This window comes from Lampetra planeri, chromosome 13 (assembly GCF_965212315.1).
Source record: "Lampetra planeri chromosome 13, kcLamPlan1.2.h2, whole genome shotgun sequence".
Classification (NCBI taxonomy): Eukaryota; Metazoa; Chordata; class Hyperoartia; order Petromyzontiformes; family Petromyzontidae; genus Lampetra; species Lampetra planeri.
In genome coordinates, this window is record NC_136119.1 from 5,505,649 (window position 1) to 5,523,474 (window position 17,826).

Genomic DNA, 17,826 nt, shown 5'->3' on the forward strand with positions numbered 1-17,826 from the left:
ATTCCTTGAGTGGAGGTAGCCGCTGATGTAAGGCAGCGGCTGCAGAGGAAGAACGCACTCCCTCGTCCGCCTCACTCAAGTCAGCGTCGGCACGAACCAGCGATGGCATCGCCGGTCGCACCCGTGGTGACGTTCCGCCCGTTGGTGGTGACGCGGCAGGTACTGTACTCCCGCCGTTGGACGCGATGCTTAGAGCGGCCACGCCCTCAACAGCAGCTGCGGCGATGGCGGGAGTTTCAAAATGTTGCTCCGTGGAAATGGCGGGAAGGCGCTGTGATCGTCGGCTGCCGTTGCCCCGTGGCGGTCCCGCAGCCCCCAGCTGCGTGATGGTGTCGAGCATGGCGGCTGCGGCGTACAGCAGCTCGGTCAGCTTCGCGTGCGCCTCCCTCAGCCCCTCCATCGACGGCTCCCCTTCCTCCAGCTGCTGTGGCGTGGATGCGCCCAGCCCCGGCTGGTCGATGGCATCTTCAGCCGTCTCGGGCCCTCCGACTGCAGTGGTGTCTTCTGCCTCTGGTACCCCGACTCGAGTCGTCCGGCGTGTATCCATGTTCGTACTTTGTTTCACTTCTGACGCCAGATGTAGTAACGCTTATGACTCGTTCACACCGGAGTTGGAGGCACACTTGTTTATTTAACACCACACGTTGTGACATACACACTGAGGGGGTATCGGCCCCCTCACCCGTCTATCTGAGGACACACCTCTAGGCTAACCCTAGCCTGCCTCTGAGTCCTCCTCTAATGGGCTAGGGGAGGCTATCTTGGCCCGACACTGGTCAGTCGGGCCCGGTACCCAGAGTCCAGACCAGCACGGGCTCTGGCTCTGGTACCACGCCACTGGCTCGAGCCTGCGCGGTCCTGATAAGGACGGCGTGCCAGGGGGAGACCAGGGCTCTATCTAGGACGTCTTCCGTCTTCTCTTCTTAGCTAACACAACACTCCCGAGCCCTTCGATACATTCCCCTTTTATACCCAACCCCTCCCTGAGGGGTGGGGCCCCGGGGGATCATAATGACCGAATCGACCCCCCAGGGTGTCTGGCACGGACGTCGCAGAGGGCACCTGCTCGTGCACACATGTAGCCCCGCCTACTGTGTTTGTTTACCATAGGCTGCCATGCATAACGGGCTCTCTCTCTAACACCCCTACACATGCATAATTAACTTAATAGGAAAGTGAAGATAAAAACATTCATATGTCCAATTAATGGCACACTGCACACATTTATTGAAATAAATACAATACCAATCACTGCACTATCAGTGAAGAGACCTCAATAAGTTGCCACACCACGACTAATTGGAATTATTTTATACTTTGTGTCTTACCCTTTAATGACTTTACTAGGTGGGAGATGGTAGCCTTCTCATGGCCCACCTGTTACGTGTTTTCACGTGACCTTAAACACAACTAATGCCGCCATCTAGGCCGAATGAACTTAATTCATTCAAACACAAATAGGATCAGTAGAGATCAATGCCAAAAAGGCCGCTCTAAAGGCCAGAGACTAATCGGACGAGGTCTGTGAGTGTCCCAACTTACCCAGCTATAATCAATGACTCTCAACACCTAAATGTGACCTGCTGGCAATAAACCTAATGGAGAACAACAATGACGTTGTCGCCTTACAGGGGACGCATGTTGACGACAGCACGTGGATGGTGAGTGATAAAAAATAATGGGTACATCCTTATTGCTGCAACCTACCACGTCGCCTCAATACCTTCATGAGGCAAGGCCTAAATAACTATGTTCTCAAGTCTACGATCACAAGTGACAACACATCAACAATAACCATCGCAGTTGGTCACGTGATTGTCATCAATGTATATAAGCCCCCAAACAAAGAATTTCCATCGCCACCGCAGCTATAGACGTGGGTGACTTCAATAGCCACCACACACAATGGGGCTACTCAGGATATTATGAAGCCGGAGAGAAACTTGAGGAAGGGTCGTCGGCATGAGACAAATTCCTTATATGACCATAAACAGCCAGGTGTATGTTACTCTCCTGGCTCCCTGTTCTTGCGAACATTCCATCACCCCTCTTCTTGGTTCTTTCGGTAAAGTCACGTAGAAGGGAAGTAATAAAATAATAAAAATAAAACATAATAAAACAATTCTCACGACGTTTCGGCCACAACGCAAGCAGCCGTCCTCAGGTGAAAACCAGGTCTGTCGAGGCGACAGCGTCTGAATGAAACAGCACACGTGCTTGGAGCATATATATAAGCTGGGTTGGAAGGGGGGAAAAGAGCGCCTTGACAAAAGAATATGGATATCAAGAGGCATTTAGCATATTCATGGGAAATGCAGGTATGTGATTAGTACTACTCATGCCCGTGCATTATGCAGGGTTAGCAGCATCAAAGGGAAGGGATATGGGAAATGCAGGTATGTGAATAGTACTACTTATGCCCGTGCATTATGCAGGATTAGCAGCATCAAAGGGAGGGGATAGGGGTAGCATTAATGAAGAGAAAAAGTGTTAATAGTATGTAGCTGCAGTAACTAAAACCACCACGTAAACAACTAAAGTATAAACTACATAGTATCTTCTTGGTTCTTTCGGTAAAGTCACGTAGAAGGGAAGTAATAAAATAATAAAAATAAAACATAAGAAAATTATTCTCACGACGTTTCGGCCACAACGCAAGTATCCATCCTCAGGTGAAAACCAGCTGAGTTACTAACAGTAAGTAATACATTACAATTCTACGTCGTAAAAAATATATAATATGCTTCCATCTAAACTTTATTCTCTTACATCACACGAGTCTACACCGTACTATATACTGCCATAGACAAACCCAACATTAAATTATATACTGTATTGCCATAAACCACCCTATACCTAATACATTGTAATATTGCACTGTATTATTCTACCCACCCTAATGTATATCACACTGCTGTATATTGACTATACAATTACGATACTATATATAACTTTGTACATTGTATTAAGCATATAAATGTTATACTATTTGTTATTATACACTGTACCATTGACCGTCGTGTGAAAGATACTAAGAGGAAGCAACGAAATATGTCAATGGGTGAGTAGCGTGGGGAAACTTGCAGCGGAGCAAAGAATCCATTCCCTGCAGAGAATACAATGTCGCCTCATGAACCTGAGGACGGCTGCTTGCGTTGTGGCCGAAACGTTATGAGAATTGTTTTATGTTTTATTTTTATTATTTTATTACTTCCCTTCTACGTGACTTTACCGAAAGAACCAAGAAGATGAATCCCTGCAGTCACGAAAGCTTTAAATCGAAATTCCATCACCCAATATCCACAGAGACATGCAAACTGCAAAGAAGTGTACATGCTTTCTTGCCAACGACAACTGCTCCATCACCCAAGACCTCAAAAAGGTACCTCACTGCCAACTCAAGTCCCCATCCCCCTTCAGGTTTCATGCTGTTACCATCCTACAATCTTACCCAGATCCGGAAGAATGCCGAGGAACAGAGTGAAGCTACAAGGACATCCAGAAAAACCACGTCGGTCGAAACACAAAGAACACAACTGCTCCATCACCCAAGACCTCAAAAAGGTACCTCACTGCCAACTCAAGTCCCCATCCCCCTTCAGGTTTCATGCTGTTACCATCCTACAATCTTACCCAGATCCGGAAGAATGCCGAGGAACAGAGTGAAGCTACAAGGACATCCAGAAAAACCACCTCGGTCGAAACACAAAGAACACACCTCCTGGCTTTGACATTCTTCAAAGACACTGGTGAAACCATCAACTGCATCAGAAAATCAACCGGCCAATGAACACATATCCTTCATAATGGAAATTGAAATAGAAGTCACAATGTGACTATGGCCGTGCAACCAAAACTATGGACCATACAGTAAACCACCGTAGTCTGCGCTCCTTCAATGAAGGAATAGCAAAACTACACAGAGTCTCTCCTGAAGAATTATCGTGGCTAGCAGTTTCTGAACATATTGCCATGAACAAGAAGAGAATAGAATTGTTCTACTTCGTAAAACATCCTGATCATTTAGTTTCAGGTCTAAATAACAGCAGACACAGGGTATAGTGACATAAAATTAGGAAAACTGTCAAATGGAAATATTTATAACATACTTACAAAGCAAGTTATAAAGGAATGGGGAAAATTCGTGCTACTAGGCAAGGCGATGCCACTTTATTGACAGGTTGGTGTTTTTGACTCATAGTGCAATGTACATATTTTGTGTAATTCAAGGAAACACAAATATGAAGGTTCAGAGAACATATATTTGAAAATTATCCTCAACGTATTCTTTGGGTCTTTCAGTAAAGCCACGTAAAGCCACCTGATGATGATTGCTTGCGTTGCGATCGAAGAGTCGTGATACTTTTATTATTTTTTCTATCTACGTGGCTTTACCGAAACACGCAAAGAATATTAATTCCTGCAGTCACGAAAGCTTTAAGTCAAGATCCTCAACATATATAAAAGTACAAACAGCAAAGGAGTAATCTTAACGTATTTACATAGACCAGAGCCATCAACAGCAACCCAAACTGGGCCACTCTTTTACTCCCACCTAGGGAGGGATGCTGGGATAGAGGCAGTTGACTGGCACATGGTAAAACATGTTGCGCTCACCCACCGACACAAAAAAGATAAGTAAACTGCACGCACCGCTTCATGCCTGCTTTCTTCAAGCAAGCATTCCAGTTCTTGAATTCTCCGTGTCATCGTGAGCTGTTTCATCTGCATTTTGTCCAACGATTCTGTTAACGCCTCATTTGTCTTTTCAAGTACCTGTAATACAAATGTTATTGCACTCGATTATAAGAAGCATTGTTTTCGTATAGTTGATGAAAATTACTTTGAAATAAAAGGTATTGCATATACTATTTAGAAGGTTTCTCTATATTACCAGTTGATGATGTCTTTAAAAGAAAAGACACCTAAATGAAATATTCAATTTTTTTGTTAAAACCCATGCAATAATATTTTATGAGAGTTGGCAGAGGCTTTTGACCTTATAACCAATAAATGTTAATATTCCCAAAAACATAACAAAGTTGCCATCCACGATGAGAGGTACATTTTCAAAAGGTGGATTTGGAAACCAAAAAATTATTTTATTTTCTCCCCACATGCTTCTAACATATGGTCCCGGTGAATTTACAAACAAAATGTGAACCCAAACACGGATATGACTCCCATGACAATGAAATAAAGCAAATCTAAATTCCTATATGTATACAATTGTATATATTTTGTATGCAATGTCTGGCCAATTTTAGTAGCACACATTGATAACAAAATAATGTGACCATAAATATATACATACCTATACATTACATTTTGTATCTGAAATGCCCATGCATATAAAGTAGATTCTATATGAACTGAACATATACTCTAACACTATTATTTTGCAAGAATAGATTTCTTGACAGCCTTTATTCGAATGGAATATGAAAAAGGTGATGTTTCTTGTACTTTTTAAAATGTATAGACAATATGTTTAAATAAGTACACCAATCTACATAAAACATGAATGCATGAGTCACCATGATTATAATCTACATACATATTACCACCAAAGTGAATATGTTACCGTTAATAAGCACGTTTTAATTTGATTTCATAAAAAAAGTACATTTCATAGATTGTGGATTGTCTCGGTTCTTTGAATTAAATAATTTTCTGCAATTTATAACGAAGAAGATTAGTTAAGTGTGATTGCGTTGCTTTAGAAGATACACATTTTACACATGTAATTAGAAACACTGACTACAATTGACAAAAAAAACTCAACACATTCGTCCATAACATTGCCGTCAAAGAAAAATACGGAAATAGGTGACTTTGTACAACAAAAGCCCTTCTTCAACGGCGGTTTTGGACAATGGCTACAATTAGTCACATGACTAGAAGGACGTCATAATGCCATTTATTGTAATACATTTATACGGAATGTATTTGTACATGATTATTCTCATCCCTAAATGCCTTAATATCAACACAGCTGATATATTTTCTCATTTCCAAGACATGGACACATAGCCGTGAGCTCCTGCTCAAAAGTACAAGAGAAGTAGTGAGTGGAGGAAACGCAAGGCCACATCATAGAGCAGTAATTGAGAAGGGGACACGTATACTAATGATCCGATCCCCATTATCCTCAGTAGCATTATGGTGTGTGTGTGCACAGCTAAGCCAGGATTGAAGATAACCAATTCTAAGCTATCTGAACGATGTGACCAAGCCTTTGGCAAAGGATACACATTATCCTTATCAGATGCAACATTTTCACAATGTGCAAAAATTAAATGCAAAAATCTATCCATAGCATTCATATAACGGCATTTAAAGTGTGTAGAAAAAACCCCTACTGTCTATATAGGAATAGCTTTCCAGTGCATTCCAACCTTACCAAAACAAATGACAATAAACATCAAGTCGGTTAAAATTAACATAAAATAGATAAAAATCCACGTAAAATGTAGACATGACATGCACTTGTGTAGCTACAATTGCCACGTAGTCTATAACTAAAAACTGTGATTTCAAGCTTTTGTGACTGCAGTAATTAATACTCTTTGGGTCTTTCGGCAAAGTCATGTAGATAGAAAAATAATAGATCACGACGTTTCGAACGCCACACAGGCAATACAATACAATGGCCACTTCCACAGCATCAGGGAAACCATCTGTAGCCCTGCCCTATTACTCTGAGGGGACTCCCATCTCAGGCCTACATAAGACCTTGTTTCAGTAGCTTTCTCTCTCTCACCTGAAGACGATTGCCTGTGTTGCGATTGAAACGTCGTGATCTATATTTTCCTATCTACGTGACTTTACCGAAAGACCCAAAGAGTATGTTTAAAAAGAAAAGTGTTACGACATGCATCATTGTACCAGTATATGCCACTGCTCACCAGAGCCCAAAATGTTTTGTGATGGTAAAGTTGTTCTTGTTGCCATAACAATGCCAATAACTAAGCAGTGCTAACAAAGCCAAAATTCAATTTATGGCATTATTGCAGACAATTGGATGCTAACTGTCCTCCTGGCATGCTACAGGAGCATAATTTCTGCACCGAGGGAAAGCACTAAGAGGTCATGGTGTTTCCTGAGACGAGAAACCACGTTAAATTGTGCACTCCATCACCTGCTTTCCACGTTTCATTTGCATACTGAAGCAAATCAATACAATATATATAAATAAAGAAAACATTCAATTAATATTTTGTTGAGATGCCAGTGACTGAAATAAAAGGTAAATTTTTCAATCTGTTTTTGCTTAACTGCATTATTCAAACAAAGACCCAGCTTGCATCAGGCACTCAACAAGCTCATTATGCTGACATTTTCCCAAAAGTGCTGTAAGCCTACAAAAGCATTAAGAAGAGGTCATCAGACATTGTTAATGTGTGTAATGTCCCCTTGCATAATTAATGTTGTCCTCCATGGCTATTGTGCAGCGTGCGATTTAGGATACTACATTAACTGGTATATCATATTTGAACAGAGTAACACACTAGTTTTTAATGCAATGATGTTTTTTCAATATTTCGTCAATACAATGTGGGTATGGGGGGGGTGATGCAGTGGTTCGTTTGCTACACTGTGAACTTCACAACCTGAGTTCAATTCCTGACCATGGCTAACATAAGTGGCATGTTATACGTGAACCAGTCCTGGGTCACACCCTTATTATCAACCTGCATTGACCAGCATGGCAAGTATGCTGAAAACAATCCTCATGACACAGATTGAGGTGGCCTTCATCCAGCAGTGGATTGACAGTGCTTCAAATTATTTCACAATGTGGTGAACGCCCATTAGCTTTGCTTTTGGTTAAGCTCTGCTTTGAACCATCGTTAAATTTGTAATATATATTTCCTGTAAAATTCCAAATATATGTCCTAGTTTTTAAACATTACAATACTTTTACACAATAGCCTTACCTTGTTCCTTTCAATTACCTCCTCTATTTCCGCAGCTGCAAGTGAAAAAAAAATGAATACACTGGATCAAATGATCATTTTGGCAATGTATTATACATTTTTGTATGAAAACATTATGAAGATTCGAATACAGTCGCTTTGTAAACTCAATTTCATTTTTCATTTACTATTTTATAAAAGTGATAGTTCCAGATGGAATGTAGGAAAACAACTATCAATCAACCAATTTAATGCTTCAAATGGTTTTCACGGTAGACAATTTCATTTGAAATTTACAAACAGCACCGATACATACCAAGAATATGATAACATATTATTTAAACAAATGTATTTAAAATGTAAGATTCCGGTCAAGGTGACTTTAATCAATAAGTGATTATCGTGTAAATTATATTTTGAACACGTTTCAATGTAAGCAACACTTGCATTGTAGAAACTCTAATTTCGATGACTGTTACATTTTAAACTAACGATTCTAGAAAGTGCAAATTGAATTGCATACGTGAGTGCAACATTCTACGCACCATGCGAGCTCATCCGCGTGGCGGACTGCACAAGCGTGAGCATCGTGGGGTTCCCAGAGCGACAGGCGTAGTGCAGGGCGCTGTGCCCTACCGAGTCCAATGCCATTGGCTCGGCTCCATGTTTCAGCAGCAACTCTACTGTGGCCAGGTGGCCTCCCTCACAGGCCAGCATGAGCACCGTTCTACGAGCCGCAAGGTCAGGACGACAAAACAATTGGCTGAATTCTCCGCGATAGATAGAATCACATCTGCTGCACACAATGTAACATAACGATCGTGTTTCATTTCACGTGTGCGGATATTAAAAACTGGCATGCGTTTGCTTACGTGAAAGTGTGCCAAAAGGTCCTGTCAAAAAATTCTTTATTGCACACAATTACTCACGTATTACAATTTTCTCCCGTGCAGATGATGATGACATTTGACTTCGATAGTGTTCTGGCATATATGCACAATGCTTCGGCAAAGCATACGATAAACTTTGTAGCTGATTGAAAATTGCCAATGGTAATTGGAACTCATTATATTGTGACAGAAACACACACTATAACTTTTTCTGAATGCAAAATGATAATAGCAACTAACATTGCATTACAATGACATGCACAGGATCACGGGACAGGTTTGACATTCATCCCATGCGAATATAATATCTGAAGTAATGATGAGTACATTTTATATTTTGTTAATTTGGCAAGGTGTATGCAAGACTTAACTTAGATGAAACGTTTTAAACACCCTCATACATTGTTAAATTAAATTAGCTACATGGGATTTGTGAAAGTGTTTTACAATCTAAAACATGTTAATGTGTTGATAATGTACTTGAATGCATTGTACCATGTCTGGGCCTAATATATGTAGCCAAATTATCATTGTACTAAGCGCCATTATAAACAAAATAAAACGTTTAGATCAATGGTTGTACCAAAGTTGCTCTGATAATGTAAAAATGTCCCATTTTTTTATTCAAACGTGTTATATAAACTCATTTTCTAAAACTTATATTATAAAAAATAACTCACGCATTTGGACAAATAGATTCAGACTAAAGCAAGCCTTTTAAAATACAGATTAGTTAGAGACAATCTTGACACCATGGTTAATCTATAGCAACCAAGGCCAAAAGATTGTAAGTCCATACGAAAAATACTGTATGGCCTATATGTAGAATGTTTTTTTAGATTTTCAGACTTGGGTCATTTTGATTGTGTACTATTGCACTAACAATACTGATGTCACCTGATGCCATGTGACACCACTTTGTGGCGGGAAAAGCTTAGAAGCTATGTCATATTTGTGTTGTTTCTTCAGGTTTTTTTAACAAATAAAACCTTCAGATTATCCGAAATTTCATATCGACGCATGATTGTTGAATTTGTAAGATTGACCCAAAAATTGGGAGCACATCACGAACACATACATTTACATTATGCATTCACAAAAATATAACTATAGTTTATGACATTATGCCCCAAAATAAAGTCCCTTGCACCATAAACTCCATTATTTACGAACCTGTCAATAAATAAATTAGCACTGAAGTTAAATGGGTCACCATTGAATGTTTGGATGCCACATTAACATGCATGTCAGTAAAGTCAATGCTTGACTATTTAGTGTGTGCAGTTCTATATTGAACGGTAAGTGTGCGTTGAAGGTCAAGAGCAGACAACATTGGGCTGGATGCCACAAGTACCACAGTGTGGCCGTGGTCTGGGCGAGAAAGCTTACTTGAGTTCCTTATTGAATGCATTTACATCTGCTCCTCGCTCCAGTAGATGCTTGCAAACTTCAATTCGTCCCAATCTACCGGCCAATGCTAACGCAGTGTGACCTTCCTGAAAGCATGCCAGGTGGTCAAACGCATATTTGAGATAAAGGTTATGAATACAATCCCACAGACACAGGTACCAATGTTCACACTTTGTTTTCAGTCCAGAACATTTTCTGTCCACTTATTGAGGAATACGAGATATGTTGGTTATTTATCAATTTATTACGATAACAAACATGGTATACATAATATAAAAAATACAAATTGCAGCAATGTTTTTTTTTTATAATTGAGTAACATGTAGGTAATATTTGTTCACAACAATACATTTTAAATAAATATTAAATGAAAAGAAAAATACAATGAGGGTATATGTGGTCTTTCAAGTCACTGACCAAGTCTCTGGCATCCACAAAGGCCTTTTGATCACAGAGAAACTGGACACATGGTATAATGCCAGAAATCGCTACGGAGACAAAACAAAAATGACACAAGCGATTCCCAAATGTGTTTCAGAATGAAATAAAGCTCTTAAAAGCTTCATACAATGTACATCAAACACCTTCTTGGTTCTTTCGGTAAAGTCACGTAGAATGGAAATACTAAAATAATAAAAATAAAACATAATAAAATAATTCTCACGACGTTTCGGCCACAATGCAAGCAGCCGTCCTCAGATGGAGAGCAGATCTGATAGACCTGCAGTCACGAAAGCTTTTATTATTTTATTATTTCCATTCTACATGACTTTACCGAAAGAACCAAGAAGATGAATCCCTGCAGTCACGAAAGCTTTAAATCGAAATACATCAAACACATTACTTTAATATCTATTTTTGTTTCATTTTTATCAGGTAAGGCCCATTGAGCTATATAGCTCTTTTCAGAAGTGATCTGGCTGCAAATAATAGCTCAACGAATGTTGGATTCTAAATGTGGAGGGAAAAAACCGGAGGACCCAGTGAAAAATCTAAGCAACCACCGGGAAAATATGTATACCAGGCGAGGGAGATAGCATCTCGCCACGGTGACACCCAATTTGGTGTATGTAAAATGGCAGGGGGATACTTAACAAAAAAATAAAGGTTATGAATTTTTTAAACTGAAACAAAGTAATGTTGACAAAGCCCAGATGAGGCTGAATGGGCAGAAATCAGAAGATCCCAAACCACACCAGTCCTGAGCTGCGATTAGTTGGGAATTGTGCCTTCTGTCTAAAGCTGAACACCTGTGCTTAAGACTGCTTTTGTAAATCTGGTTTATAATTGATCTACTGCTCGCGAATGTAAATGCCGTGCAGTATTTTTTTGGGTTGAAATATATAAAGAAAAAACGAAGACGACATAGCAAGCACAAAGCTGCCTGATAAAGCACAGCTCAAAATATGCACCATGGAGGTGTAAAATAGAGAAATCACTCTCACCTGCATGGTGCAGAGCTGTCAAACCACTCGGATCCACGGCCTCCACGGGATACTTGTGCTAATTAAAATAAAATGTCAAAACAAATTAAAAATACATGCCCTCTCAGCATGATATTGTAAAATGATAGATGCAGGGTTTGATAAGAAAAAGTAGTTTGAAAATGTGCTTAATTAATCAGAATGATCTCTCAACAAAAACATTACAATGCTAATGCAGTCATTCATGCTCTCACAAATCAAGAATTTAAGATGGTACAGCTTTACTGGAATTGCATGAATAAAGTAATACCATGCTTAAAAAGGGAGTCAGATGAGGAGATATGCTCTCACCAAGGCTAATTACATTAACATAAAACATAAAAAAATAACACTGCTGCAATAAAGGTGTAAACAAAAATGGAGAAAACATTAACCAAGTCAGATTTGCTGATAACAGTCATTATAACAGCCCAATTAAATTAACTACAGGAAATAATTAGACAGCTTAAATCAGGATGCAAAGTTAAATATAAATATGCAGTCATGCAAGCCAAACAAAGTCACGCACAACACATTTTCTGCACAAAAAAAGAATCACTGTTGGAGGAACACAACTGGAAAACACAAGAGAATGTGTACACCTCGGGTGATAACTGAAGACGGACTGGGATCAACATTCTGAAATAAGAAGGCAAGTGAAAGCAGGTTGGAGTAATCTCCATATATATAAAAGCCAAAGTTGTGAGTATGTGTCTGTTCAAAATGTTTAGCGTACTTCCCGACATGCAACAAACTGGAAATTTGCCATGTGGGTACTTTCCCGACTGTACATCATGCAAAAATTATAAAAATATAAAAAAATTGGGGGGGGGGGGCTCAATAATGCATATATTTTTTGCACGGCAAGTGACTTGTGACGTCAAATATGTCACGTGACCCGCGCATGTGGCAGCATAACGCATTGTAGTGTAGTGGTTAGCGCGCCGCGCTACGAACCCGGCGACCCGAGTTCAATTCCCACTCACAACAACGACAACAACAACAACAGACAGAGTGAGTTAATAAAAAAGCGTGTAAAAACACAATCATCAGTGAGCAAACAAATCAGAAACATCGAGTGACCGTAAAAAAATAATTAAGTGGGTTCAGAACGCTGAGTCGAGTTCCATGTGTACTCTCCTTAGTTTTATTTTCTGGGCAGCATCAGCTCACTTTTCTAAGGGAGCTAACCACCTTAGCTGGGCCATCTTCTGAACCAATTAGTACCATAAACGGGGAACACAAAGAATCAAGATACACTTTTGAATGGGTTAGCCCCACAATATTTGCAGGAACTGATCCATTTCTAATCTCTTAGGAGGTCCCTGAGATGTTTAGATAACCTTCTTCTAATTACTTTGAGGTCAAGACCTGGAGTGGTTGGGATTTTGCCAGCACGGCTCCCAGAACATAAAATGCTTTGCCTTTAGTAATTAGATAGTCATTATATGTATTTAAATATGTATTGTAAGCCCATCTCTTCAAATTGGCCTTTACCCTGTAGATCTGATTGTTTCCCCTGGTTCTGTTTTTATTACCTGCTTTCCATACATGGCACGTTGGGAACTACTAATGAAATGCGCCTTAATTTGTTTTATTATTCTCTGGGGCATCCTACCATTAGGTCCACATGAATGCCATGTTTTTGCTTACAAAAAAAACTGAGAACACGTTTAAATATTCTAAGTTGATGATGTTGTATAAGTAAACTGAGGTATACTTTAATGTTGTAACAATTATTTTACAAAAATTACAACTGATTCCCTGTGGCCATGGAGGGGAGGGGGAGGGTGAAGGGAGATGGAGTTGGAGGCCCTGATTGATATTTACAATGGAAACGCACCATTCACAAACAACGTGGGCATTCATATCATTACGCTTTGTCTTAATAAGCACTTTCAACCGTTTCGCAATACCTTGTGAAGATATGTGTAAAATACACAATTTACACAAAATACACAATTTAAAAACATGTTTTACAAGCATTATTTGCTTCACCATTTCCATTCTAAAAGTGTATCCCAAGCAGCGGTTATTACCTGTATAAGCTTGCGGACACACTGTGTATGACCGTACTTGGCAGCCAGGTGAAGGACGCTTAATCCTAAATGTTGAATAAAAAAGGGCACAGAACTTGCACGCAGTTCCAACACTTCATAATAACGGTTTTTGGGTTAGATCGCGTAAGTATAAATGTCGTACCCTCCACCACCCGACACAGCCAATTAGTAAGGGATTTGTCACCCAAACAAAACGCCCATAGTTACATCAGTCCACCGGTGTGTTGGAGAGTAAATGTTGTGGATTTATTCTCCAACACACCGGTGGTCTGAAGTAGTAGTACTAATTGGCTGTGTCGGGTGGTGGAGGGTTACGACATATTTATACCACGCGATCTAACCCAAAAACCTTTATTATGAATAATATTGGTCGCGAAAGCTTACGTGTTAAACTGGGTTGCAACACTACTCATTAAGCACAATGTTTTTTTTGTCATGGCTTATATTTTTAAAATGTTTTTTCAATTTTCATCAGCATCATGTAATGAGAAAAAAAACGTTTGAAAACACTGGCATAACTCCATATTCCTGATCGAAGCAATCATAAATAAAAATTACAGTCACTGTGGCAACTGAAAATGTTCTTACCAGATGGATCGAGTAAGCCAACATCAGCTCCATGGGACAGCATGACGTCTAAGCAATCAGAGCTGCCTCTTGTGACAGCCAGATGCAGCCTGGTGACATGAAAATCAGATTATTAGCCACGACGCTTGTGCCAGGCTAGGTGCACGTTGAAGCCACGTGAAGCGTCGAACGCCTGCTGGCAGGCGGTCACGGGGCAGAACCAGGTGCCACGGGTCGACTGACTGAGATGAGTGGCTGATGCACCACCTGTGCCCCATATTGTGCCAACTTGCTGTGTCGGTCTTATCGTGACGCGTTGGATTCAAAAGAACACAAATTGTCCATGAAAATGAAAAAGTAAAGAACACTAATGAAGATGTTAGAAATCTATACTTGTGTAGGGGTGATACGCGCTGGCAGTAGGGATCGTGGGGCAGCGCGTGGTGATTGGCTGTGTAGTGGTGACGCGCGCTGACAGTGATGGATCGTGTGGCAGCGCGTGGTGATTGGTTGTGTGCGCTGACACAAGCTGGAAAAAGGGATCGTGTGGCAGCGCGTGGTGATTGGTCGACTAGGGTGGGTGCTCACATCGCGGTCCGCATAGGCTCCGTCTCCTCGGGAGCGGAGGGCTATATAAGGCGATGCGCGCGGGCGCTCGAGGAGTTGGTGACCAGTGAAGACGAAAGACGGAGGAGGAAGAGATAGGGCCCTGAGACACCTAGTCCCGCTGTCCTTGTAAGGACCGGGACCCTGTGTGGCTCAGAGGCGGGACCTTGGGACCCGGGGCCGGACGTCCGTGTGAGGGCGGGCCGCGGGACCCAGTGGTCGTGACCCATACCCAAGCTGGAGTGGGTCTGTAGGTTCCCCCGGATGCTACGGGGCTGGAATGCCTGTGTGTGTGTAGCCGGGTGGAACATGTAGCGTGAGCTGTAGTAACCACACGTGTCGGGTGGAACGTGTAGCGTGAGCTGTAGTGACCACACGTGTTATTGTGGCAAGACAAGTGTTAATAAAGTGTGCTACCCGTCAAGTGGTCTCCCGCCGTAATTTACAATACTACACATGCACAATTGTATTAATCTAATTGTTAATTTAAGTAAACAGTTTCACTTGGTCAGTTGGAAATGTTATTTCCTAAAAACAGATGCAGCATTATACTACAGTATATAGGCATGCTCAGAGGATGACAAACTCATTCTTCTTGATTGAGCTACTATGTGTCTCCTTGCCACGGTCAATTAACACAAGCTAATATGGCAAAGTAGTTTCTGTGTTGCCAACGGACACTCATTACTATATTTAAGGCAACAATGTCTGTTTTTACAGTCATTTGGTCAACGGTATTTGAGCAGAAAATAGTTATTCCTACCCACAGTTTCTATCTACCATTCCTACCCACCATTCTTATTCATCAATGTTAACATCGCATAATAAACACAACTGTCGTGCCTGATTGGAAGGATCTACAGCATTTACACTCAACATGTTTGTTAAATGTGCTTCTGCGGCCGTCTGGAATGTTACTCCTTCTGATATTAGGAAGCCACTGGAGCGCTGCACTTTAAAATCTAGATTGAAAACTCATTTATACTGGTAGGAACCTCCTGGTTACACCAGCCCACAGCGGATTATTGTGTCCGTCGTGCAGGGAGGAGCTGAGTGGGGAGGGAGGGGCTGGGTGGGGAGGGGAGGGTGGGGAGGGGCTGGGTGGGGAGGGTGGGGAGGGGCTGGGTGGGGAGGGTGGGGAGGGGCTGGGTGGGGAGGGTAGGGCTGGGTGGGGGGTGGGAGGGGTGGGGCTGGGTGGGGTGGGGCTGGGTGGGGAGGGGCTGGTCACCCCGTGGTACCCTTATAAAACTCAACGTTTAACCTACTCACGCCGGCTTGTGCCCGCCCTCACAGTCGGGCATATTTGCGGAATACACCACGCCGCCGATGACCCTGGCCACTGACCGACCAACCCAACGTTCCTACCAGCTCCCTCCGCAAGAATGTGTTGTAGAATTGTTTTTTGTGGTTAGTTTGCTGTCCTTCCCCCGCACCTCCGATTAGCACGGTTGTCTACGTATGGTGTGAAAGAGGTTCAACATACATATGTATCGATTTAAAGCTTTCGTGACTGCAGGGATTCATCTTCTTGGTTCTTTCGGTAAAGTCACGTAGAAGGGAAGTAATAAAATAATAAAAATAAAACATAATAAAAATTTGATTAGTAATAAAAAAATAAAAATAAAACATAATAAAAATGTTATTATGTTTTATTTTTATTAGTTTATTACTTCCCTTCTACGTGACTTTACCTTAAGAACCAAGAAGACATACATATGTAATAAAGGACTCTTTCACTGTGTCTGTCTCCGTTGTCCTTTATTTGGGTTCGTACAACTTCGCCCCGCACGGCCCTCGCTCAGAGCCTTCTCCACCTCCCGCTCGGCAGCCCTTCTGCTGCCGTCGCTCACGTAACCTTTTCTCCTGGCTCCCGATGCAGCTCCGCTGCTGGCTTTCCTCTCAGCCTCTCCGCCCGTTCTGCAGTCTCTCGGCTGCTCTCTCTGCAGCCCCACCGCTGCTCTCCGTCTCCCCCGTGCCCGGACACCGCTGGCCAACGGTGCCAAGTCCCGTCCTGTGGTGATCACGCCACTTTCCACCCCCTGCCCTACGTGGCCTCCTCCCGTCTTTATTCTTACACTCTCCTCCCGTCTCTTCCGGTTCCCGCCCTTAAGAGCTTTCCCTTCTCCCCACATGACCCAACTCCTCCCCCCGTTACGTCATATCCGCGAGGCCGTTTACGCCCGCATTACACCACCCTCCCCCGTGGAGAAAATTCCAGCCGTCCTCGGCTGAAACAACCAAGTAATGCGAGCGACCACCAACCATCAGACATGAACGGACAACGGAGCATACAACGAATATAACAATAATAACAAGAACAACATTAATCAACGAAAACTAAGGGACTTCGACCGCGTGCGGGTCGCTGGCCCGTCCTGGACGACCGGCGGCCCCCCTGCAGACCGAGAACGTGACGGGGTTTTAGGAGCGACAGGATGAAAACTGCCTGTCGCTATTGGAGGCCCGCCAACGCCACGGTCCCGTTTCCCCGAAGGACCAGAGTCCGGGGTGTCCCGCAATCGTGTCTGTGGTGGGGTCGGAAGGGCGGCGGGGCCCGGTGTCCCCGCAGCCGTGGTAGGCCCACCCAGAGCAGAGTCCCCTGTCTCCTGCGGTGTCACGGCCGGTTTGTCTGTAAAAGGCACGACAGGCACTCTTGCAGGGTCAACAGGCACAGGCAAGGGTGCGTCGGCAGCAACAGACACCGGCAAGGCAACATCAGGAGATGACGCATCCGTTCGAGGGGCCACGTATGGTTTTAAGCGAGACGTATGGACGTACCAGCGCCGAGATCCGAACCGAACGCGTGCGGACTGCGGGTTGGGAACCTCGATGAGCCTAACAGGCCCTTGCCATGGTTTATGTCATTTAGGGGAGGTCCCTGGCCGCACCTGCGGACAATGCAGCCAGGCCA

General features: G+C 42.5%; 1 protein-coding gene across 5 annotated transcripts in view; it reads right to left on the bottom strand.

Annotated features, from left to right (window-relative positions):
- Nucleotides 1-17,826, bottom strand: part of RAI14 (retinoic acid induced 14) — a 63,021-nt gene that overhangs the window by 14,113 nt on the left and 31,082 nt on the right. For all 5 annotated transcript variants that reach the window (XM_078599963.1, XM_078599958.1, XM_078599961.1 and 2 more), the window contains exons 4-11: nucleotides 14,331-14,419; nucleotides 13,722-13,786; nucleotides 11,665-11,722; nucleotides 10,637-10,707; nucleotides 10,199-10,305; nucleotides 8,465-8,646; nucleotides 7,941-7,975; nucleotides 4,654-4,776 (exon numbers count right to left, since the gene is read on the bottom strand). In XM_078599963.1, the coding sequence (XP_078456089.1) occupies nucleotides 4,654-4,776; nucleotides 7,941-7,975; nucleotides 8,465-8,646; nucleotides 10,199-10,305; nucleotides 10,637-10,707; nucleotides 11,665-11,722; nucleotides 13,722-13,786; nucleotides 14,331-14,419 (730 nt within the window). The remainder of the gene's footprint in view (nucleotides 1-4,653; nucleotides 4,777-7,940; nucleotides 7,976-8,464; nucleotides 8,647-10,198; nucleotides 10,306-10,636; nucleotides 10,708-11,664; nucleotides 11,723-13,721; nucleotides 13,787-14,330; nucleotides 14,420-17,826) is intronic.